Source organism: Lonchura striata, chromosome 16, assembly GCF_050655825.1.
Source record: "Lonchura striata isolate lonStrDom1 chromosome 16, ASM5065582v1, whole genome shotgun sequence".
In the NCBI taxonomy this organism is placed as follows: domain Eukaryota; kingdom Metazoa; phylum Chordata; class Aves; order Passeriformes; family Estrildidae; genus Lonchura; species Lonchura striata.
In genome coordinates, this window is record NC_140718.1 from 5,181,876 (window position 1) to 5,204,927 (window position 23,052).

Below are 23,052 nucleotides of genomic sequence, written 5' to 3' on the forward strand. Positions count from 1 at the left end.
CGCCATGGGGCAGGGGGGGTCCCTGTGGAGATCCGTGGGGCAGAGATCCGTGGGGCAGAGATCCGTGGGGCAGAGATCTATAGGGGGATTTATGGGGGGATCTATGGGGCAGGGATCTATGGGGCAGGGGGGGTCCCTGTGGAGATCCGTGGGGCAGAGATCTGTGGGGCAGGGATCTATGGGGCAGGGATCTATGGGGGGATTTATGGGGGGATCTATGGGGCAGAGATCTATAGGGGGATTTATGGGGGGATCTATGGGGCAGGGATCTGTGGGGCAGGGATCTATAGGGGGATTTATGGGGGGATCTATGGGGCAGGGATCTATGGGGCAGGGGGGGTCCCTGTGGAGATCCGTGGGGCAGAGATCTGTGGGGCAGGGATCTATGGGGCAGGGATCTATGGGGGGATTTATGGGGGGATCTATGGGGCAGGGATCTGTGGGGCAGGGGGGATCCCTGTGGAGATCCGTGGGGCAGAGATCTGTGGGGGGATCTATGGGGCAGGGATCTGTGGGGCACAGGAGATCCTTGGGGGGATCTGTGGGGCAGAGATCTATGGGGCAGGGATCTATAGGGGGATTTATGGGGGGATCTATGGGGCAGAGATCTATGGGGCAGGGGGGGTCCCTGTGGAGATCCGTGGGGCACAGATCTATGGGGCAGGGATCTGTGGGGGGATTTATGGGGGGATCTATGGGGCAGGGATCCGTGGGGCAGGGATCTATGGGGGGATTTATGGGGGGATCTATGGGGCAGAGATCTATGGGGCAGGGATCTATAGGGGGATTTATGGGGGGATCTATGGGGCAGAGATCTATGGGGCAGGGGGGATCCCTGTGGAGATCCGTGGGGCAGAGATCTATGGGGGGATCTATGGGGCAGGGATCTGTGGGGGGATCTATGGGGGGATCTGTGGGGCAGGGGAGATCCTTGGGGGGATCTGTGGGGCAGAGATCCGTGGGGCAGAGGAGATCCATGGGGGCATTTATGGGGGGATCTATGGGGCAGAGGAGATCTATAGGGCAGGGGGGGTCCCTGTGGAGATCTATGGGGCAGGGGAGATCCTTGGGGGGATCTATGGGGCAGGGAGCATCCCTGGGGGGATTTATGGGGGGATCTATGGGTGGATTTATGGGGCAGGGGAGATCTATGGGGCAGGGAAGGTCTCTGGGGGGATCTATGGGGCAGGAGGGATCTAAGGGGAGATCTGTGGGTCAGGAGGGCTCTATAGGGGGATCTATGGGTCAGGAGGGCTCCATGGGGCAATCTATGGGTCAGGAGGAATCTATGGGGCAATCTATGGGTCAGGATGGATCTCTGGGGCAATCTGTGGGTCAGGATGGATCTCTGGGGCAATCTGTGGGTCAGGATGGATCCATGGGGCAATCTGTGGGTCAGGAGGGATCTATGGGGCAATCTGTGGGTCAGGATGGATCCATGGGTGGATCTGTGGGTCAGGATGGATCCATGGGTGGATCTATGGGTCAGGACGGATCTATGGGGCAATCCGTGGGTCAGGAGGGCTCCGTGGGGCAGGGGGAGTCCCTGGAGGCGCGCGTGGGGCGCGTGCGGGCGCAGCTGCGGCAGGGCCGGGCGCTGGCGGCGCTGGGCTGGGGGGAGCTGCTGCGGGCGCTGCTGGTGCTCGGCCTCTGCGCCCACCCCCGGCTGCAGCGGGACCCCGAGGCGGTGAGACCCACATCTGGGGGGCCTGACCCATAGAGAGACCCATAGACAGAGCCTGACCCATAGAGAGACCCATAGAGAGCCCTGACCCATGGACAGACCCATAGAGAGCCCTGACCCATGGACAGACCCATGGACAGACCCATGGACAGACCCATAGACAGACCCACACGTGGGGGGCGCGCCCCAGCGATGGGGCCTGACCCATAGAGAGAGCCTGACCCATAGACAGAGCCCTGACCCATGGACAGACCCATGGACAGACCCATGGACAGACCCATAGACAGACCCATAGACAGACCCATAGAGCCTGACCCATAGAGAGAGCCTGACCCATAGACAGACCCATAGAGAGACCCATGGACAGACCCATAGAGAGACCCATGGACAGACCCATAGACAGACCCATAGACAGAGCCTGACCCATGGACAGACCCATAGAGAGAGCCCTGACCCATAGACAGACCCATGGACAGACCCATGGACAGACCCATAGACAGACCCATGGACAGACCCATGGACAGACCCACACGTGGGGGGCGCGCCCCAGCGATGGGGCCTGACCCATAGACAGAGCCTGACCCATAGACAGACCCATAGAGAGCCCTGACCCATGGACAGACCCATGGACAGACCCATAGAGAGACCCATGGACAGACCCACAAGTGGGGGGCGCGCCCCATAGATGGAGCCTGACCCATAGACAGACCCATAGAGAGCCCTGCCCCATGGACAGACCCATAGAGAGCCTTGCCCCATAGACAGACCCACACGTGGGGGGCTGTGCCCCATAGCGAGAGCCCTGACCCATTTCCCCCCATTTTTCCCCCATTTTCCCCCATTTATCCCAATTTCCTCCCATTTCCTGCCATTTCTCCCCATTTCTCTCCATTTCCCCCATTTTTCCCCATTTCCCCCCTTTCTTTCCCTTTTTCCTCCCATTTCTCTCCATTTCCCCCCATTCCCCCCATTTTTCCCATTCCCCCCCATTTCCCCCCATTTATTCCCCCATTTCCCCCCCATTTCCCCCCATTTCCCCTCGTTTATTTCCCCATTTCCCCCCATTTCCCCCCATTCCCCCCCATTTCCCCCCATTTCCCCCCAATTTCCCCCCAATTTCCCCCAATTTTCCCCCATTTTCCCCCTATTTTTTCCCAATTTCCCCCCATTTATTCAGAATTTTTTCTCCAATTTTCCCCAATTTCCCCCATTTATTCCCCATTTATTCCCCCATTTTCCCCATTTTCCCCCCATTTCCCCCGTTTTTTCCCCATTTCCCCCCGTTTTTTCCCCATTCCCCCCATTCCCCCCGTTTTTTCCCAGTTTTCCCCCCATTTCTCCCAATTTCCCCCCATTTCCCCCCAATTTCCCCCCATTTCCCCCCAATTTCCCCCCATTTCCCCCCAATTTCCCCCAATTTCCCCCCATTTCCCTCCAATTTCCCCCCATTTCCCCCCATTTCCCCAATTTCCCCATTCCCCCCCATTCCCCCCCATTTTCCCCCCGTTTTTCCCCATTTCCCCCCATTTCCCCCCCATTCCCCCCATTTCCCCATTTCCCCCCATTTTCCCCCCGTTCTTCCCAATTTTTCCCCATTTTCCCCATTTTCCCCCATTCCCCCCCATTTCCCCCCATTCCCCCCCATTTTCCCCCCATTTATTCCCCCATTTCCCCCCATTTCCCATTTCCCCCCGTTTTTTCCCAATTATTCCCCATTTCCCCCATTTTCCCCCCATTCCCCCCCCCATTTCCCCCCCATTTCCCCCCATTTCCCCCCATTTTCCCCGAAATTTCCCCAATTTTCCCCCCATTTTCCCCCGTTTTCCCCCATTTCCCCCCATTTTTCCCCATTTTTCCCAATTTCCCCCATTTCCCCTCGTTTATTTCCCCATTTCCCCCCCAATTTCCCCCCGTTTTTTCCCCATTTCCCCCCATTTCCCCCCAATTCCCCCCATTTATTCCCCCATTTTCCCCCCATTTCCCCCCATTTCCCCCCATTTCCCCCATTTCCCCCCATTTCCCCCATTTTCCCCAATTTCCCCCATTTTTTCCCCATTTTCCCCCATTTCCCCCCATTTCCCCTCAATTTCCCCCATTTCCCCCCGTTTTTTCCCCATTTCCCCCCGTTTTTTCCCCATTTTTCCCCATTTTCCCCCCGTTTTTTCCCCATTTATCCCCAATTTCCCCCCATTTTTCCCCATTTCCCCACCGTTTATTTCCCCATTTCCCCCATTTTTTCCCCATTTCCCCCAATTTCCCCCCATTTTCCCCCCATTTCCCCCCAATTTCCCCCCATTTATTCCCCCATTTTCCCCCCATTTCCCCCATTTATTCCCCCCATTTCCCCCATTTCCCCCCATTTCCCCCATTTTTCCCCAATTTCCCCCATTTTTTCCCCCCATTTCCCCCCGTTTTCCCCCAATTTCCCCAATTTCCCCCCATTTATTCCCCCATTTTTTCCCCAATTTCCCCCATTTTCCCCCCATTTCCCCCCATTTTTTCCCCATTTTTCCCCAATTTCCCCAATTTCCCCCATTTCCCCCCATTTCCCCCCATTTCCCCCCATTTCCCCCAATTTTCCCAATTTCCCCAATTTCCCCCATTTTCCCCCCATTTCCCCCCACTTTTTCCCCATTTTTCCCCATTTTCCCCCCGTTTTTTCCCCATTTATCCCAAATTTTCCCCATTTCCCCCCAATTTCCCCAATTCCCCCCAATTTCCCCAATTTCCCCAATTTCCCCCAATTCCCCCAATTTCCCAATTCCCCCAATTTTCCCCAATTTCCCAATTTCCCCATTTTTCCCCTCCCGCAGCTGCTGCTGGGCTCCCGCCGGCTGCTGGGCCGCTGCGTGTGGCGCTCGCTGCTCTCGGTGTCGCTCTGGGCGCATTTCGCCGCCGCCCCGAACCCCGCGGCCGCCGCGGCGCTGGGCCGGCGGCTCCGCGCCCGCGGGGTGCGCCCGCTGCTCGCCGTGCCCATGGAGGGCGAAGGGCCCCGCGGACAGCGGTACCGGGACCGGAAATTACCGGGAAATTACCGGGAAATGGGAAATGGGAAATGGGAAATGGGAAATGGGAAATGGGAACGGGCCGGCGGCTCCGCACCCGCGGGGTGCGCCCGCTGCTCGCCGTGCCCATGGAGGGCGAAGGGCCCCGCGGACAGCGGTACCGGGAAACCACCGGGAAATTACCGGGAAACTACCGGGAAACTACCGGGAAATTACCGGGAAACTACCGGGAAATGGGAAATGGGAAATGGGGAATGGGAACGGGCCGGCGGCTCCGCGCCCGCGGGGTGCGCCCGCTGCTCGCCGTGCCCATGGAGGGCGAAGGGCCCCGCGGACAGCGGTACCGGGACCGGAAATTACCGGGAAATTACCGGGAAACTACCGGGAAACTACCGGGAAATGGGAAATGGGAAATGGGAAATGGGAAATGGGAAATGGGAAATGGGAAATGGGAACGGGGCGGCGGCTCCGCGCCCGCGGGGTGCGCCCGATGCTCGCCGTGCCCATGGAGGGCGAAGGGCCCCGCGGACAGCGGTACCGGGAAACCACCGGGAAATTACCGGGAAATGGGAAATGGGAAATGGGAAATGGGAAATGGGAAATGGGAAATGGGAACGGGAACGGGAAATGGGAAATGGGAAATGGGAAATGGGAACGGGAAATGGGAAATGGGAAATGGGAAAGGGGAACGGGAAATGGGAAATGGGAAAAGGGAACGGGGAACGGGAAATGGGAACGGGAAATGGGAACAGGAAATGGGAAATGGGAAATGGGAAATGGGGAATGGGAAACGGGAAATGGGAAATGGGAAACGGGAACGGGAAATGGGAAACGGGAAATGGGAAACGGGAACAGGGAACCAGGAAGGGGAACGGGAACGGGAAACAGGAAATGGGAAATGGGAAATGGGAAATGGGAAATGGGGGAAACAGGAACTGGGAACCGGGAAACGGGAAATGGGGGGAACCGGGAAATGGGAAATGGGAAACAGGAAATGGGGGAAACGGGAACTGGGAAGTGGGAAATGGGAACTGGGGAACGGGGAACGGGAAACAGGAAATGGGAACCGGGAACCGGGAAACAGGAAATGGGAACGGGAAATGGGAAACGGGAAACAGGAAACGGGAAACAGGAAATGGGAACCAGGAAACGAGAAACAGGAAACGAGAAACAGGAACCGGGAAACGGGAACCAGGAAACGGGAACCGGGCCCTTGGACACCGGGGGGGGTCGGGTTTGGGGTCGGGTTTGGGGTCGGGTTTGGGTGTGGGGTCACTGCTGGGGTCGGTTTGGGGTCACTTGGGATGTCCTGGGGTCACTTAGGGGTCACTGGTGGGGTTTGGGGTCACTGGTGGGTCACTGGTGGGGTTTTGGGGTCACTTGTGGGTCATTTGTGGGTCACTGGTGGGGTTTGGGGGTCACTTGTGGGTCACTCGTGGGTCACTGGTGGGGTGTAGGGGTCACTGGTGGGTCACTGGTGGGGTTTGGGGGTCACTTGTGGGTCACTCGTGGGTCACTGGTGGGGTGTGGGGGTCACTCGTGGGTCACTGGTGGGGTGTGGGGGTCACTGGTGGGTCACTGGTGGGGTTTTGGGGTCACTTGTGGGTCATTTGTGGGTCACTGGTGGGGTGTAGGGGTCACTGGTGGGTCACTGGTGGGGTTTTGGGGTCACTTGTGGGTCACTCGTGGGTCACTGGTGGGGTTTGGGGTCACTTGTGGGGTTTGGGGTCACTGATGGGGCTTTTGGGTCACTTATGGGTCATTTGTGGGTCACTTGTGGGGTGTGGGGATCACTGGTGGGTCACTGGTGGGGTTTGGGGTCACTGGTGGGGCTTTAGGGTTACTTTTGGGGTTTTTGGGGTCACTTATGGGTCACTCGTGGGGCACTGGTGGGGTTTGGGGTCACTCGTGGGGTTTTTGGGGTCACTTATGGGTCATTTGTGGGTCACTGGTGGGGTGTAGGGGTCACTCGTGGGGCAGTTCTGGGGTCGGTTTTGGGGTCACTGGTGGGGTTTTTGGGTCACTGGTGGGGTTTGGGGTCACTTTTGGGGTTTTTGGGGTCACTTATGGGTCACTCGTGGGTCACTGGTGGGGTTTGGGGTCACTCGTGGGGCAGTTCTGGGGTCACTTTTGGGATTTTTGGGTCACTTATGGGTCATTTGTGGGTCACTTGTGGGGTGTGGGGATCACTGGTGGGTCACTGGTGGGGTTTGGGGTCACTGGTGGGGCTTTAGGGTCACTTTTGGGGTTTTTGGGGTCACTTGTGGGTCACTCGTGGGTCACTGGTGGGGTTTGGGGTCACTCATGGGGCAGTTCTGGGGTCGGTTTTGGGGTCACTGGTGGGGTTTGGGGTCACTTTTGGGGTTTTTGGGGTCACTTGTGGGTCACTCGTGGGTCACTGGTGGGGTTTGGGGTCACTTGTGGGTCACTCGTGGGTCACTTGTGGGGTTTTGGGGTCACTGATGGGGTTTGGGGTCACTTATGGCTCACTGGTGGGTCACTGATGGGTTTTTGGTGTCCCGCGTGGGCAGGGAGCCGTGGCGGGACGGGAACTGTGGGGCAGTTTGGGGGTCAGTGATGGTGTGGGGTGCCCCGTGGGTCACTGATGTCACCCGTGGGTCACTAGTGGGTTTTGGTGTCCCGCGTGGGCAGGGAGCCGTGGCGGGACGGGAACTGCGAGGCCGCGCTGCGCTGCGTGGCGGGATGGGAACTGTGGGGCAGTTTGGGGGTCCCCCGTGGGTCACGGATGTCACGCGTGGGCAGGGAGCCGTGGCGGGACGGGAACTGCGAGGCCGCGCTGCGCTGCGTGGCGGGATGGGACGGGATCTGTGGGGCAGTTTGGGGGTCAGTGATGGTGTGGGGTCCCCCGTGGGTCACCCGTGGGTCACTGGTGTCACCCGTGGGGCAGGGAGCCGTGGCGGGATGGGAACTGTGGGGCAGTTTGGGGGTCAGTGATGGTGTGGGGTGCCCCGTGGGTCCCCCGTGGGTCACTGGTGTCACGCGTGGGCAGGGAGCCGTGGCGGGACGGGAACTGCGAGGCCGCGCTGCGCTGCGTGGCGGGATCTGTGGGGCAGTTTGGGGGTCAGTGATGGTGTGGGGTGCCCCGTGGGTCACTGGTGTCACGCGTGGGTCTCTGGTGTCCAGGGAGCCGTGGCGGGACGGGAACTGCGAGGCCGCGCTGCGCTGCGTGGCGCTGGCGGCGGCCGCGGGCCCCGAGCCGGCGATGCAGCTGAAGCTGACGGCGCTGCTGAGCCCGCGGCTCTGCGTGAGCGGGGGGGATTTGGGATCCGTGGGGCGGGATTGGGATCTGTGGGGCACGGGGATCTGTGGGGCGGGATTGGGATCTGTGGGGCGGGATTGGGATCCGTGGGGCGGGATTGGGATCTGTGGGGCACAGGGATTGGGATCTGTGGGGCGGGATTGGGATCTGTGGGGCACGGGGATCGGTGGGGCGGGATTGGGATCCGTGGGGCGGGATTGGGATCCGTGGGGCGGGATTGGGATCCGTGGGGCAGATTTGGGATCCGTGGGGCACGGGGGTCTGTGGGGCACAGGGATCTGTGGGGCGGGATTGGGATCTGTGGGGCACGGGGATCCGTGGGGCGGGATTGGGATCCGTGGGGCGGGATTGGGATCTGTGGGGCAGATTTGGGATCCGTGGGGCAGATTTGGGATCTGTGGGGCAGATTTGGGATCCGTGGGGCATTTTTGGGATCTATGGGGCAGATTTGGGATCCGTGGGGCAGATTTGGGATCTCTGGGGCAGATTTGGGATCCGTGGGGCAGATTTGGATCTATGGGGCAGATTTGGGATCCGTGGGGCAGATTTGGGATCCATGGGGCAGATTTGGGATCCGTGGGGCAGATTTGGGATCTGTGGGGTGGGATTGGGATCTGTGGGGTGGGATTGGGATCTGTGGGGCGGGATTGTGGGGCACGGGGATCTGTGGGGCAGATTTGGGATCTGTGGGGTGGGATCTATGGGGCAGATTTGGGATCTATGGGGCAGATTTGGGATCTGTGGGGCAGATTTGGGATCTATGGGGCAGATTTGGGATCTATGGGGCAGATTTGGGATCCGTGGGGCATTTTTGGGATCCGTGGGGCAGGTGAGGGGTCTCTGGGGCATGATTGGGATCCATGGGGCAGATTTGGGATCCATGGGGCAGATTTGGATCTCTGGGGCAGATTTGGGATCCGTGGGGCAGATTTGGGATCTCTGGGGCAGATTTTGGATCCGTGGGGCATTTTTGGGATCTCTGGGGCAGATTTGGGATCTGTGGGGCAGATTTGGGATCTGTGGGGCAGATTTGGGATCTATGGGGCAGATTTGGGATCTCTGGGGCAGATTTTGGATCCGTGGGGCATTTTTGGGATCCGTGGGGCAGATTTGGGATCCGTGGGGCAGATTTGGGATCCGTGGGGCATTTTTGGGATCTGTGGGGCAGATTTGGGATCTATGGGGCAGATTTGGGATCTGTGGGGCATTTTTGGGATCTATGGGGCAGATTTTGGATCCGTGGGGCAGATTTGGGATCTATGGGGCAGATTTGGGATCTATGGGGCAGATTTGGGATCCGTGGGGCAGATTTGGGATCTATGGGGCAGATTTGGGATCCGTGGGGCAGATTTGGATCTATGGGGCAGATTTGGGATCCATGGGGCAGATTTGGGATCCGTGGGGCAGATTTGGGATCTATGGGGCAGATTTGGGATCTATGGGGCAGATTTGGGATCTGTGGGGCAGCTCAGCCCCTCTCTGGCCACGCCCCCCAGGAGAAAATCTCGCTCCGATTGGCCGAGCCGGAGGGGGCGGGGCTTAGCCCAGAAGAGGTGGCGGCCATGTTGGACGGACAGGTAACCCCGCCCCTTTGGCCACGCCCCCTTTGACATAGACCACGCCCCTTTCGCCGAGGCCACGCCCCTTTCGTGGTTGCCCCGCCCCCTTTCCCACTGCCATGCAAATTTGAACGAAGCCCCGCCCATTTTCCCAATGGCCACGCCCCTCTCCCCAGGACCACGCCCCTTCCCCATGGCCACGCCCCTTCTCCAATGGCCGCGCTCATTTCCCCAATGGTCACGCCCCTTCCCCATGGCCACGCCCCTTCCCCATGGCCACGCCCCTTCCCCAATGACCACGTCACTTCCCCAATGGCCACGCCCCTTCTCCAATGGCCACGCCTCTTCCCCTAATGGCCACGCCCCTTTCCCCATGACCACGCCCCTTTCCCCAATGGACACTCTACCGAAGGCCACGCCCCTTCCACATTGACCACGCCCCTTTCCCCATGACCACGCCCCTTTCCCCATGACCACGCCCCTTCCCCATGACCACGCCCCTTTCCCCATGACCACGCCCCTTCCCCAACGGCCACGCCCCATTCCCCAAATGGCCACGCCCTTTCCCCAATGCCCACGCCCCTTTCACCAATGGCCACGCCCCTTCCCCAATGGCCACGCCCCTTTCCCCATGGCCACGCCCCTTTCCCCATGGCCACGCCCCTTTCCCCAATGGTCACGCCCCTTTTCCCCGATGGCCACGCCCATTTCCCAAATGACCACGCCCCTTCCCCTAATGGCCACGCTCCTTCCTTTAATGACCACGCCCCTTTCCCATTGACCACGCCCCTTTACCGTGACCACGCCCCTTTCCCGTGGCCACGCCCCTTTCCCCAATGGCCACGCCCATTACACTAATGACCACGCCCATTCCCCCTAATGGCCACGCCCCTTCCCCGTGGCCACGCCCCTTTGACCATGGCCACGCCCCTTTCCACAATATCCACGCCCCTTCCCCAAAGGCCACGCCCCTTCCCCAATGGCCACGCCCCTTCCCCAATGGCCACGCCCCTTTCTCCAATGGACACTCTACCGAAGGCCACGCCCCTTCCCCACTGAACACGCCCCTTTCCCCATGACCACGCCCCTTTCCCCAATGGCCACGCCCCTTTCCCCTAATGGCCACGCCCCTTTCCCTAACGGCCACGCCCCTTTCCCCAATGACCACGCCCCTTTTCCCAATGACCACGCCCCTTTCCCATGGCCACGCCCCTTTCCATTTGACCACGCCCCTTCCCGTGGCCACGCCCCTTGTTCCCTGGCCACGCCCCCTCAGCCGAGCCCCGCCCCCGCAGGCGCCGGCGCTGCCCTGGCTGAGCCCCGAGGAGAACGAGGCCCTGGGGCGGGGCCTGGGGCGGCTGCAGCGCGTGGCACAGGTGAGGGCACACCTGGGCACACCTGGGCACACCTGGGCACACCTGGGCACCGCCGGGAGGGGCGGGGCAAAAAAAACCCGGTGGAAATGGGGTGAAAAATGGGGATTTTGGGGGTTTGGGGTTACCTGGGCATACCTGAGATACACCTGGGCACACCTGGGCACACCTGGGCACGGCCGGGAGGGGCGGGATGAAAAAAACCCGGTGGAAATGGGGTGAAAAATGGGGATTTTGGGGGTTTGGGGTTACCTGGGCATACCTGAGATACACCTGGGCACACCTGGGCACACCTGGGCACGGCCGGGAGGGGCGGGATGAAAAAAACCCGGTGGAAATGGGGTGAAAAATGGGGATTTTGGGGGTTTGGGGTTACCTGGGCATACCTGAGATACACCTGGGCACACCTGGGCACACCTGGGCACGGCCGGGAGGGGCGGGATGAAAAAAACCCGGTGGAAATGGGGTGAAAAATGGGGATTTTGGGGGTTTGGGGTTACCTGGGCATACCTGAGATACACCTGGGACACAGCTGGGCACACCTGGGCACAGCTGGGCACTCACCTGGGCACGGCTGGGGGGGGGAGAACAAAAAAAACCCGGGGGAAATGGGGTGAAAAATGGGGATTTGGGGGTTTGGGGTTACCTGGGCACACCTGGGCACACCTGGGCACACCTGGGCACACCTGGGCACACCTGGGCACAGCTGGGAGGGGGAGAACAGGAAAAAACCCGGTGGAAATGGGGTGAAAAATGGGGATTTTGGAGGTTTTGGGGGCACCTGGGCACACCTGGGGGCGCCTGGCACACCTGGGCACTCACCTGGGCACACCCGGGAGGGCGGGACAAAAAAAAACCGGTGGAAATGGGGTGAAAAATGGGGATTTTGGGGGGTTTGGGGGCACCTGGGCATACCTGAGATACACCTGGGCACACCTGGGCACGGCCGGGAGGGGCGGGGCAAAAAAAAACCGGTGGAAATGGGGTGGAAAATGGGGATTGTGGGGGGTTTTGGGGGCACCTGGGCACACCTGGGCACACCTGGGGCACACCTGGGCACACCTGGGAGGGGGAGAACAGAAAAAACCCGGTGGAAATGAGGTGGAAAAGGGGATTTTGGGGGTTTTGGGGGCACCTGGGCACACCTGAGATACACCTGGGCACACCTGGGCACACCTGGGCACACCTGGGGGGTACCTGGGCACACCTGGGCGCGGCTGGGAGGGGGAGAACAAAAAAAACCCGGGGGAAATGGGGTGAAAAATGGGGATTTTGGGGGGTAAAACACACCTGGGCACAGCTGGGCACACCTGGGAACACCTGGGCACACCTGGGCACACCTGGGCACACCTGGGAGAGGCGGGACAAAAAAACCCCGGTGGAAATGGGGTGAAAAATGGGATTTTGGGAGGTTTTGGGTGGGTCTGGGGTTACCTGGGCACACCTGGGGCACCTGGGCACACCTGAGACACACCTGGGCACACCTGGGGGCACCTGGGCACACCTGGGGCACACCTGGGAGGGGAAAGCTGAAGGGAAGTGGTGGAAATGGGGTGGAAAATGGGGATTTTTTGGGGTTTTTGGGGTTACCTGGGCACACCTGGCACACCTGTGCCCACCTGGCACACCTGTGCCCGCAGGCGGCCGTGGCGCAGGGCGTGCAGGTGCTGGTGGACGCGGAGCTGGCACACCTGAACCCCGCCCTCACCTGCCTCACCTGCGGCCTGATGTGGCGCCACAACCGGGCCGGGCCCCGGCCCTGGGTCTGGCACACCTGGCAGGCCTACCTGAGGGTGAGTCGGGCACGGCTGGCACACCTGGGCACACCTGGGCACACCTGGGCACACCTGGGCACGGCTGGGAGGGGCGGGGCGAAAAAAACCTGGTGGAAATGGGGTGAAAAACGGGGATTTTGGGGGGTTTGGGGGCACCTGGGCACACCTGGGCACACCTGCGGCACATTTTGGGGCACACCTGGGCACGTTTTGGGGTCCCTGAGCCACATTTTGGGGTACCTGGGCACACCTGGGCACACCTGGGAGACATTCTGGGGTACCTGGGGCACACCTGGGCACGTTTTGGGCCCATTTTGGGCACACCTGGGGGTTACCTGTCCCCCCAGGATACGGAGGTGCTCCTGCACGCTCACCTGGGCACACCTGGGGCACACCTGAGGCACATTTTGGGCACACCTGGGGCACACCTGGGCACACCTGGGGGTTACCTGTCCCCCCAGGATACGGAGGTGCTCCTGCACGCTCACCTGGGCACACCTGGGGCACACCTGAGGCACATTTTGGGCACACCTGGGGCACACCTGGGCACACCTGGGGGTTACCTGTCCCCCCAGGATACGGAGGTGCTCCTGCACGCTCACCTGGGCACACCTGGGGCACACCTGGGGCACACTTTGGGCACACCTGGGGCACACCTGGGGTTACCTGTCCCCAGGCCACTGAGGCTCTGCTGCGCGCTCACCTGGGCACACCTGGGCCCATTTTGGGCACACCTGGGGCACACCTGGGCACACCTGGGCACACCTGGGCACACCTGGGGCCCATTTTGGGCCCATTTTGGGCACACCTGGGCACACCTGGGGCCCATTTTGGGCACACCTGGGCACACCTGGGCACACCTGGGCACACCTGGGCACACCTGGTCCCATTTTTGGGCCATTTTGGGCCCATTTTGAGCCCATTTTGGGCACACCTGGGCACACCTGGGCACACCCGGGCACACCTGGGCACACCTGGGCCCATTTTGGGGCACACCTGTCCCCAGGCCACGGAGCCTCTCCTGCGCGCTCACCTGGCGCAGGTGCGCGGCGCGGGGCTGCGCTGCGGGGTGAAGTTGGTGCGCGGCGCTTACCTGGAGCTGGAGCAGCGGCGCGCGCGCGGCGGCCCCGCCCCCACCTGGGACAGCGCCGAGGAGACCTCGGCCAGGTGAGGGGATTTGGGGGAAATTGGGGGGAATTGGGAAAAACGGGGAAAAAATTGGGAAAAAATTGGGGGAAATTGGGAAAAAAATGGGGGAAATTGGGAAAAAATAATTGGGAAAAAATTGGGGGAAATTGGGGAAAATTGGGAAAAATTGGGGAAAAATTGGGGGGAATTGGGAAAAAACTGGGGGAAATTGGGGGGAAATTGGGAAAAAAATGGGGAAAATTGGGGGAAACTGGGAAAAAATTGGGGGAATTGGGGGGAAATTGGGGGAAATTGGGGGGAATTGGGAAAAAATTGTGAAAAAATTGGGGGAAATTGAGAAAAAATTGGGGGAAATTGGGGGAAATTGGGGAAAATTGGGGAAATTGGGAAAAAATTGGGGGAAATTGGGGGAAATTGGGGGAAATTGGGAAAAAATTGGGGGGAATTTGGGGGAAACTGGGAAAATATTGGAGGAAATTTGGGGGAAAAATTGGGAAAAAATTGGGGGAAAAAATTGGGAGAAATTTGGGGGAAATTGGGAAAAAATTGGGGGGAAATTTGGGGGAAATTGGGAAAAAATTGGGGGGAATTGGGAAAAATTGGGGGGATATTGGGGGGAAATTTGGAAAAAATTGGGGGGAATTTGGGCGAAATTGGGGAGAATGTTGGGAGAAAATTTTGGGGAATTTTGGAGGAATTTGGAGAAATTTGGGGGGAAATTTGAAATAATTTTGGGGGAAAATTGGGGGAATTTTTGGGAATGTTTGGGGAAATTTGGGGAAATTTGAGGGTATTTGGGGGATTTTGGGGAAATTTGGTGGGAATTTGGGGGAAAATTTTGGGGGAATTTGGGGGATTTTGGGAAAATTTGGGGGAATTTGGGAAAAAAATTGGGGGGAAATCCGGGAGAAATTGGGGGGAATTTGGGGGAAATTGGGAAAAAATTGGGGGGAAATTTGGGGGAAATTGGAGGGAATTTGGGGAGAAATTTTGGGGAAATTTGGGAGAGATTTTGGGGAGTTTTGGGGGAATTATGGAAGAATTTTGAGGGAATTTAGAGGGAATTTGGGGGAATTTTGGGAATATTTGGGGGATTTGGGGTATTTTGGGGAAATTTGGGGAAATTTAGGGGAATTTGGGGGAAATTTGGGGGATTTTGGGAAAATTTGGGGGGAATTTGGGGGAGTTTGGGGAAATTTGGGGGGAATTTGGGGGATTTGGGAAAAAATTGGGGGATTTTGGGAAAATTTGGGGGAATTTGGGGAAAATTTAGGGGATTTTGGGAAAATTTGGGAAAATTTGGGGGGAATTTGGGGGATTTGGGGGAAATTTGGGGGATTTTGGGGAAATTTGGGGGATTTTTGGGGGATTTTGGAGGAAATGAGGGAGGAATTGGAGGGAATTTTGGGGGAATTTTAGTGTAATTTTGGGAGAATTATGGGATATTTTGGGGTGATTTTGGGGTGAATTCCCGCGGATTTCGGGGTGAATTCTCACTGATTTTGGGGTGTATTCTCGCTGAATTTTGGGGTGAATTTGGGCTGATTTTGGGGTGAATTCTCGCTGATTTTGGAGTGAATTTTGGGCTGATTTTGGGGTGAATTCTCCTGGATTTTGGGGTGAATTTTGGACTGATTTTGGGGTGAATTCTCCTGGATTTTGGGGTGATTTTGGGCTGATTTTGGGGTGAATTCTCACCGATTTTGGGCTGATTTTGGACTGATTTTGGGGTGAATTCTCCTGGATTTTGGGGTGAATTTTGGACTGATTTTGGGGTGAATTCTCCTGGATTTTGGGGTGAATTTTGGGCTGATTTTGGGGTGAATTTTGGGCTGATTTTGGGGTGAATTCTCCTGGATTTTGGGGTGAATTTTGGACTGATTTTGGGGTGAATTCTCCTGGATTTTGGGGTGAATTTTGGGCTGATTTTGGGGTGAATTTTGGACTGATTTTGGGGTGAATTCTCCTGGATTTTGGGGTGAATTTTGGGCGGATTTTGGGGTGAATTCTCCTGGATTTTGGGGTGAATTTTGGGCGGATTTTGGGGTGAATTCTCCTGGATTTTGGGGTGATTTTGGGCGGATTTTGGGGTGAATTCTCACCGATTTGGGCCCTTCCCAGCTACGAGCGCTGCCTGCGGCTGCTGCTGGCCGAGCTGGCCCGGCCGGGCTCCCGCCTCGCGCTCATGGTGGCCACGCACAACGAGGAGTCGGCCCTGGCCGCGCTGCGGGGGTCAGGAAATGGCGATTATGGGGGATCGATTGGGGATCGATTGGGGATCGATTGGGGAAATTATTGGGGATCGATTGGGGATTGATTGGGGATCGATTGGGGATTGATTGGGGATCGATTGGGGAAATTATTGGGGATCGATTGGGGATCGATTGGGGATCGATTGGGGAAATTATTGGGGATCGATTCGGGATTGATTGGGGATTGATTGGGGAAATTATTGGGGAAATTATTGGGGATTTATTGGGGATTTATTGGGGATCGATTGGGGATCGATTGGGGATTTATTGGGGAAATTATTGGGGATTTATTGGGGATTTATTGGGGATCGATTGGGGATCGATTGGGGATCGATTGGGGAAATTATTGGGGATTTATTGGGGATTTATTGGGGATTGATTGGGGATCGATTGGGGAAATTATTGGGGATCGATTGGGGATCGATTGGGGATCGATTGGGGAAATTATTGGGGATCAATTGGGGAAATTATTGGGGATTTATTGGGGGTTTATTGGGGATCGATTGGGGATCGATTGGGGAAATTATTGGGGATTTATTGGGGATTTATTGGGGATCGATTGGGGAAATTATTGGGGATCGATTCGGGATTGATTGGGGATTGATTGGGGATTGATTGGGGGGTTATTGGGGAAATTATTGGGGATTGATTGGGGATCGATTGGGGATCGATTGGGGAAATTATTGGGGATCGATTGAGAATTCATTGGGGATTGATTGGTGGTTTATTGGGGGTTTATTGGGGATTTATTGGGGATTGATTGGGGATCGATTGGGGATTTATTGGGGATTGATTGGGAATTCATTGGGGATCGATTGGGGATTGATTGGGGATGGATTGGGGATTGATTGGGGATTGATTGGGGATCGATTGGGGAAATTATTTGGGATCGATTGGGGATTGATTGGGGATCGATTGGGGATTGATTGGGGATTGATTGGGGATCGATTGGGGAAATTATTGGGGATTGACTGGGGATTGATTGGGAATCGATTGGGGAAATTATTGGGGGTTGATTGGGGATTGATTGGGGATTGATTGGGAATTTATTGGGGGTTTATTGGGGATTCATTGGGGATTTATTGGGGGTTTATTGGGAATTTATTGGGGATTTAAGGGGAATTTATTGGGGATTTATTGGGGATTCATTGGGGATTTATTGCAGATTGATTGGGGATTGATTGGGGATTTATTGGAGGTTTATGGGGGATTGATTGAGGATTGACTGGGGATTGATTGGGGAATTTAATGGGGATTTATTGGGAATTTATTGGGGATTTATTGGGGATTTATTGGGGATTTATTGGGGGTTTATTGGGGATTGATTGGGGATTTATGGGGGATTTACTGGGGATTGATTGGGGATATATTGGGAATTTTTGGGCGATTTTTTGGTGAATTTTTGGTGATTTTTTTGGAAATTTTTGGTGAAATTTTGGTGATTTTTTGGGAATTTTGGGGAATTTTTTTGGGAATTGTTGGGATTTTATTGGGAATTTATTGGGAATTTATTGGGAATTTATTGGCAATTATTGAGATTTTTTTGGATGATTTTTTTGGGAATTTTTTAGGAATTTATTGGGGATTTTTTGTGATTTTTTGTGATTTTTTTTTTTTTTATTTTGGGGATTTTTTTCAGATTTTTTTGTGACTTAATTGTGAATGTTTTGTGATTTTTTTGGGAATTTTTTCGGATTTTTTTGTGATTTTTCTGGGAATTTTTTGGATTTTTATGGATTTTTTGGGATTTTTTGTTGATTTTTTTGAGAATTTTTTCGGATTTTTTGGGGAATTTTTGGGGATTTTTGTTCAATTTTGGGTTAATTATTGTTAATTTCTGATTAACCTTGGGTTAATTTTGTATAATTTCTTTAAAATTTTTTTGTTAATTTCTGCTAATTTCTGTTCAATTTCGGGCCGATTTTTTGTTAATTTTTGTTGTAATTTTTCTTCAATTTTGGGTTAATTTTTGTTAATTTCTGTCCAATTTTGGGCCGATTTTTTGTTAATTTTTTGTTACATTTTGTCCAATTTCTGTCAATCTTTGTTGTCATTTCTGTTCCATTTTTGGATTTTTTTTTTTTTTCATTTTTTGCCCCATTTTCGGGGATTTTGCCCAAAATTCCCCGATCTGAGCCCAAAATCGCCCCAGGCTGTCGCGGGTCCCGCCCGGCTCCGTCTGCTTCGGGCAACTGCGGGGGATGGGCGAGCACCTGAGCCTGGCGCTGGGTGAGTGACCCCTGACCCCTGACCCCTGACCCCTGAGTGACCCCTGACCCCTGAGTGACCCCGAGTGACCCCAAATCCCCAAAATCCCCTCAAATCCCCCCAAAAATCCCCCCAAAATCCCCCAAAATCCCCCCAAAAATCCCCCCAAAATACCCCAAAATCCCCTTAAATGACCCCAAACTGACCCCAAGTGACCCCTGACCCCTCAGTGACCCCTCAGTGACCCCTGAGTGACCCCGAGTGACCCCAAATCCCCCAAAATCTCCCAAAAATCCCCAAAAAATTCCCCTTAAATTCCCCTTAAATGACCCCGAGTGACCCATGCGTGACCCCTGAGTGACCCCCGTGTGACCCCGAATGACCAATGAGTGACCCCAAATGACCCCGAATGACCCCTGAGTGACCCCTGAGTGACCCTGAGTGACCCTGAGTGACCCCAAATCCCCCCAAATCCCCTTAAATGACCCCAAATGACCCCGGGTGACCCCGGATGACCCCGAGTGACCCCTGAGTGACCCCTGAGTGACCAATGAATGACCCCTAAGTGACCCCAAATTCCCAAAAATCCCCAAAAATCCCCAAAAATTCCCAATAAAACCCCCCCAAATCCCCTTAAATGACCCTGAGTGACCCCGAATGACCCCGAGTGACCCCGAGTGACCCCAAATGACCACGAGTGACCCCGAGTGACCCCAAATGACCCCGAGTGACCCCGAATGACCCCGAGTGATCCCGAGTGACCCCGAGTGACCCCGAGTGACCCCAAATCCCCCAAAATCTCCCAAAAATCCCAAAAAAATCCCAATAAAACCCCCCAAAATCCCCTTAAATGACCCCTGACTGACCCCAAATGACCCCTGGGTGACCCCGCGTGCCCCCCGAGTGACCCCGCGTGCCCCCGCCGCGCCCGCAGCCGCGGGGGGGTTCCCGGTTTACCAGTCGGTGCCGCTGGGCGCGCCGGAGGTGACGATCCCGTACCTGGCGCGGCGAGCGGCCGAGAACCGCGGCGCCCTGCGCGGGGCCCGGCGCCAGCGGCAGCTGCTGGCGGCGGAGCTGCGGCGCCGCCTCTGGCCCTGGGGCTGAAGCCCGGAAATTTCCCGAAATTTCCATCATATTCCCAAAAAAATCCCGAAATTTCTGTCAAAAAAAAAAAAAAAAGGCATTAAAAACGAGCAAAATATGGCCAAATATGGGAGTGGGAAGGAATGTGGGCGTGGTTAAACACAGGCTCCGCCCCCTTGGCCTGAATCCCAAAATTTCCAAAAAAATCCCAAAATTTCTATCCACAAAATTTAAAAAATTGCATTAAAAACGACCAAAATATTGCCAAATATGGGAGTGGGCGGGGATGGGGGCGGGGCTTAACTCAGGCTCCGCCCCTGGGGCTGAATCCCAAAATTTCCCAAAAATTTCCAAAAAAATCCTCCAAAATTTCCCCGTATTTCCCAAAAAAGTCCCGAAATTTCTAGCCTAAAAATTTAAAAAATGGCATTAAAAACGAGCAAAATATGGCCAAATATGGGAGTGGGCGGGGATGGGGGCGGGGCTTAACTCAGGCTCCGCCCCTGGAGCTGAATCCCAAAATTTTCCCCAAATTTCCATCATATTCCCAAAAAAATCCCGAAATTTCTGTTGAAAAAATAAAAAAAAATGCATTAAAAACAATAAAATTATGCCCAAATATGGGAGTGGGTGGGGATGGGGGCGGGGCTTAACTCAGGCCCCGCCCCTGGAGCTGAATCCCAAAATTTTCCCGAAATTTCCATCATATTCCCAAAAAAATCCCGGAATTTCTGTCGAAAAAATAAAAAAAATTGCATTAAAAATGACCAAAATATGGCCAAATATGGGAGTGGGTGGGGCTGGGGGCGTGGCTAACTCAGGCTCCGCCCCCTTGGCCTGAATCCCAAAATTTCCCAAAATTTCCACAAAATTTCCACAAAAATCCCATAATTTCTATCCGAAAAATAAAAAAAAACTCATTAAAACCCCCCAAAAATTGGGATGGGCACCCCAAAATTTCCCAGAATTCCTCCAAATTCCTCCCCCAAAAATATCGATTTTTTTCCCCAAATTTTTCCCAAAATTCTCAAAAATTCTCCCCAAAAATTAAAAGATTTCCCCTGAATTCTCCCAAAAATTCTCCAGAATTTTTTCCTAAATTTCTCCAATTTTCTCCCAAAATTCCCAAATTTCAGCCAAAATTCCCCCTGGAATTCCTCAAATTCCCCCAAAAATTCAGAAGTTTTACCAAAAATTCTCCCAAATTCCCCAAAATTAAAAAAAAAAATCCGGAAATTTTGCTGAATAAATCAATTTTGAGAGAAATTTTGGCATTTTTTTGGGATAAAAAGACGGATTTGAGGTGAAAAAAAGTGAATTTTTTTAAATGGGAAAAAAATAGATTTTGAGGGAATTTGGGGGTTTTTTTTGGGAAAAAGGCGATTTTTTGGGGAAAATCAGTCTTTTTTGGGGGGAAAAGGGAAATTTTTGGAGCAAAATGTGATTTTTTTTTGTTTTTTGAGGAAGAAAAGGCGGATTTTGGGAGAAAAAAAAGTGGATTTTAGCTGGAAAAAATGAGATTTTTTCGTGGGATTTTGGGTGGGAAAATGGAAGTTTGGGGAGAAAAGCGAGGATTTTTCAGGGAAAAAAAAGTTTGAGGCGAACAATGGGATTTTTTGGAGGAAAATGTGAATTTTGGGGAATAAAAAGCAAATTTTGGAATCAATGAGAAGCTTTGGGGTGAAAAGGGGGATTTGAGGGAAAAAAATGCCAATTTTAGGGGACGGAAATAAAGATTTTGGGGAAATCAGATTTCGGGGGGAAATGTGGATTCTGGGGGAAAAAATCACGATTTTGGGACAAAAAAAAGGGGGATTTTGGGGTAAAAAAGTGGATTTTTGACGTCAAAAATGTGGATTTTTGGGCAAAAATGCTCTTTTTTGGTGGGAAAAAGTTGGTTTTTCCCTCACGAAAAGGGGAATTTTTGGGATTAAAAACTATTTTTGGGGGATCCCCTTGAGGATTTTTTGGGGTTTGGGGGAATTTTGGGGGAATTTGGGGTGAATTTTGGGTGAATTTTGGTGAATTTTTGGGTGAATTTTTGGGTGAATTTTGGGGGAATTTGGGGTGAATTTTTGGGTGAATTTTGGGGGAATTTGGGGGGAATTTGGGGTGAATTTTACAGGAATTTGGGGGGAATTTGGGGTGAATTTTAGAGGAATTTGGGGTGAATTTTGGGTGAATTTTGGGGGAATTTGGGGTGAATTTTTGGGTGAATTTTGGGGTGAATTTTTGGGTGAATTTGGGGTGAATTTTTGGGTGAATTTTTGGGTGAATTTAGGGTGAATTTTTGGGTGAATTTTTTGGTGAATTTTGGGTGAATTTTGGGGGAATTTGGGGTGAATTTTTGGTGAATTTTGGGTGAATTTTGAGTGATTTTTTGGGTGAATTTTGGGGGAATTTGGGGTGAATTTTGGGTGAATTTTGGGTGAATTTTGGGTGAATTTTGGGTGAATTTTGGGTGAATTTTTGGGTGAATTTTGGGGGAATTTTTGGGTGAATTTTGGGGGAATTTTTGGGTGAATTTTGGGTGAATTTTGGTGGAATTTTTGGGTGAATTTTGGGTGAATTTTGGGGGAATTTTGGGTGAATTTTCGGGTGAATTTTGGGCTGAATTTTGGGTGAATTTTGGGGTGAATTTTGGGGGAATTTTGGGTGAATTTTGGGGTGAATTTTGGGGTGAATTCTGGGTGAATTTTTGGGTGAATTTTGGGGTGAATTTTGGGGTGAATTTTGGGTGAATTTTTGGGTGAATTTTGGGTGAATTTTGGGTGAATTTTTGGGTGAATTTTGGGTGAATTTTGGGTGAATTTTGGGTGAATTTTGGGTGAATTTTGGGGTGAATTTTGGGGTGAATTTTGGGCGAAGTTTGGTGAATTTTTGGGTGAATTTTGGGTGAATTTTTGGGTGAATTTTGGGGTGAATTTTGGGGGAATTTGGGGTGAATTTTGGGGTGAATTTTGGGGGAATTTGGGGTGAATTTTGGGTGAATTTTTGGGTGAATTTTGGGTGAATTTTGGGTGAATTTTGGGTGAATTTTGGGTGAATTTTTGGGTGAATTTTTGGGTGAATTTTGGGTGAATTTTTGGGTGAATTTTGGGGTGAATTTTGGGGTTAATTTTGGGGTGAATTTGGGGTGAATTTGGGGTGAATTTTGGGTGAATTTTGGGTGAATTTTGGGGGAATTTGGGGTGAATTTGGGGTGAATTTGGGGTGAATTTTGGGGGAATTTGGGGTGAATTTGGGGTGAATTTGGGGTGAATTTTGGGTGAATTTTGGGTGAATTTTTGGGTGAATTTTGGGTGAATTTTGGGTGAATTTTTGGTTGAATTTTTGGGTGAATTTTGGGGGAATTTGGGGTGAATTTGGGGTGAATTTTGGGGGAATTTGGGGTGAATTTGGGGTGAATTTTGGGTGAATTTTGGGTGAATTTTTGGGTGAATTTTGGGTGAATTTTGGGTGAATTTTGGGTGAATTTTGGGTGAATTTTTGGGTGAATTTTGGGCGCTTTTGGCGCCTTTTGGGAGGTGCTGGGGGGGTCTCAAAATGGCGGCGGCCCCTGAGGGGCGCGGAAATGGCGGGAAACCGGGGAGGGGGCGTGGCTTAGCGCGGGGTGGGCGTGGCCACCGCCCGGGCGCGGCCACACGCATTGCTCATTCATCAACCAATCAGGGCGTGGCGCTA

At 53.9% G+C, this 23,052-nt stretch overlaps 1 protein-coding gene across 1 annotated transcript; it reads left to right on the forward strand.

Moving 5' to 3' along the window:
• The first annotated feature begins 1,288 nt into the window (after positions 1–1,288).
• On the forward strand, positions 1,289–19,531 carry PRODH2 (proline dehydrogenase 2). The gene is made up of 10 exons (XM_085593570.1): positions 1,289–1,687; positions 4,498–4,688; positions 7,834–7,954; positions 9,466–9,546; positions 10,824–10,904; positions 12,542–12,694; positions 13,683–13,843; positions 15,947–16,057; positions 18,230–18,306; positions 19,220–19,531. The coding sequence occupies exons 1-10, from the start codon at positions 1,289–1,291 to the stop codon at positions 19,387–19,389; spliced, it is 1,545 nt and encodes a 514-aa protein (XP_085449696.1). The 3' UTR covers positions 19,390–19,531.
• Positions 19,532–23,052: the final 3,521 nt, after the last annotated feature.

What these genes read in the sequence shown, in the direction of transcription:
- PRODH2 (XM_085593570.1), top strand. Translation starts at nt 1,289, where the DNA reads ATGGGGCAATCTATGGGTCAGGATGGATCTCTGGGGCAATCTGTGGGT. An exon ending in TGCAGCGGGACCCCGAGGCG is followed by an intron (nt 1,688 to 4,497) that starts GTGAGACCCACA and finishes CCCCTCCCGCAG; the next exon opens with CTGCTGCTGGGCTCCCGCCG. An exon ending in GCCCTGGCCGCGCTGCGGGG is followed by an intron (nt 16,058 to 18,229) that starts GTCAGGAAATGG and finishes AAATCGCCCCAG; the next exon opens with GCTGTCGCGGGTCCCGCCCG.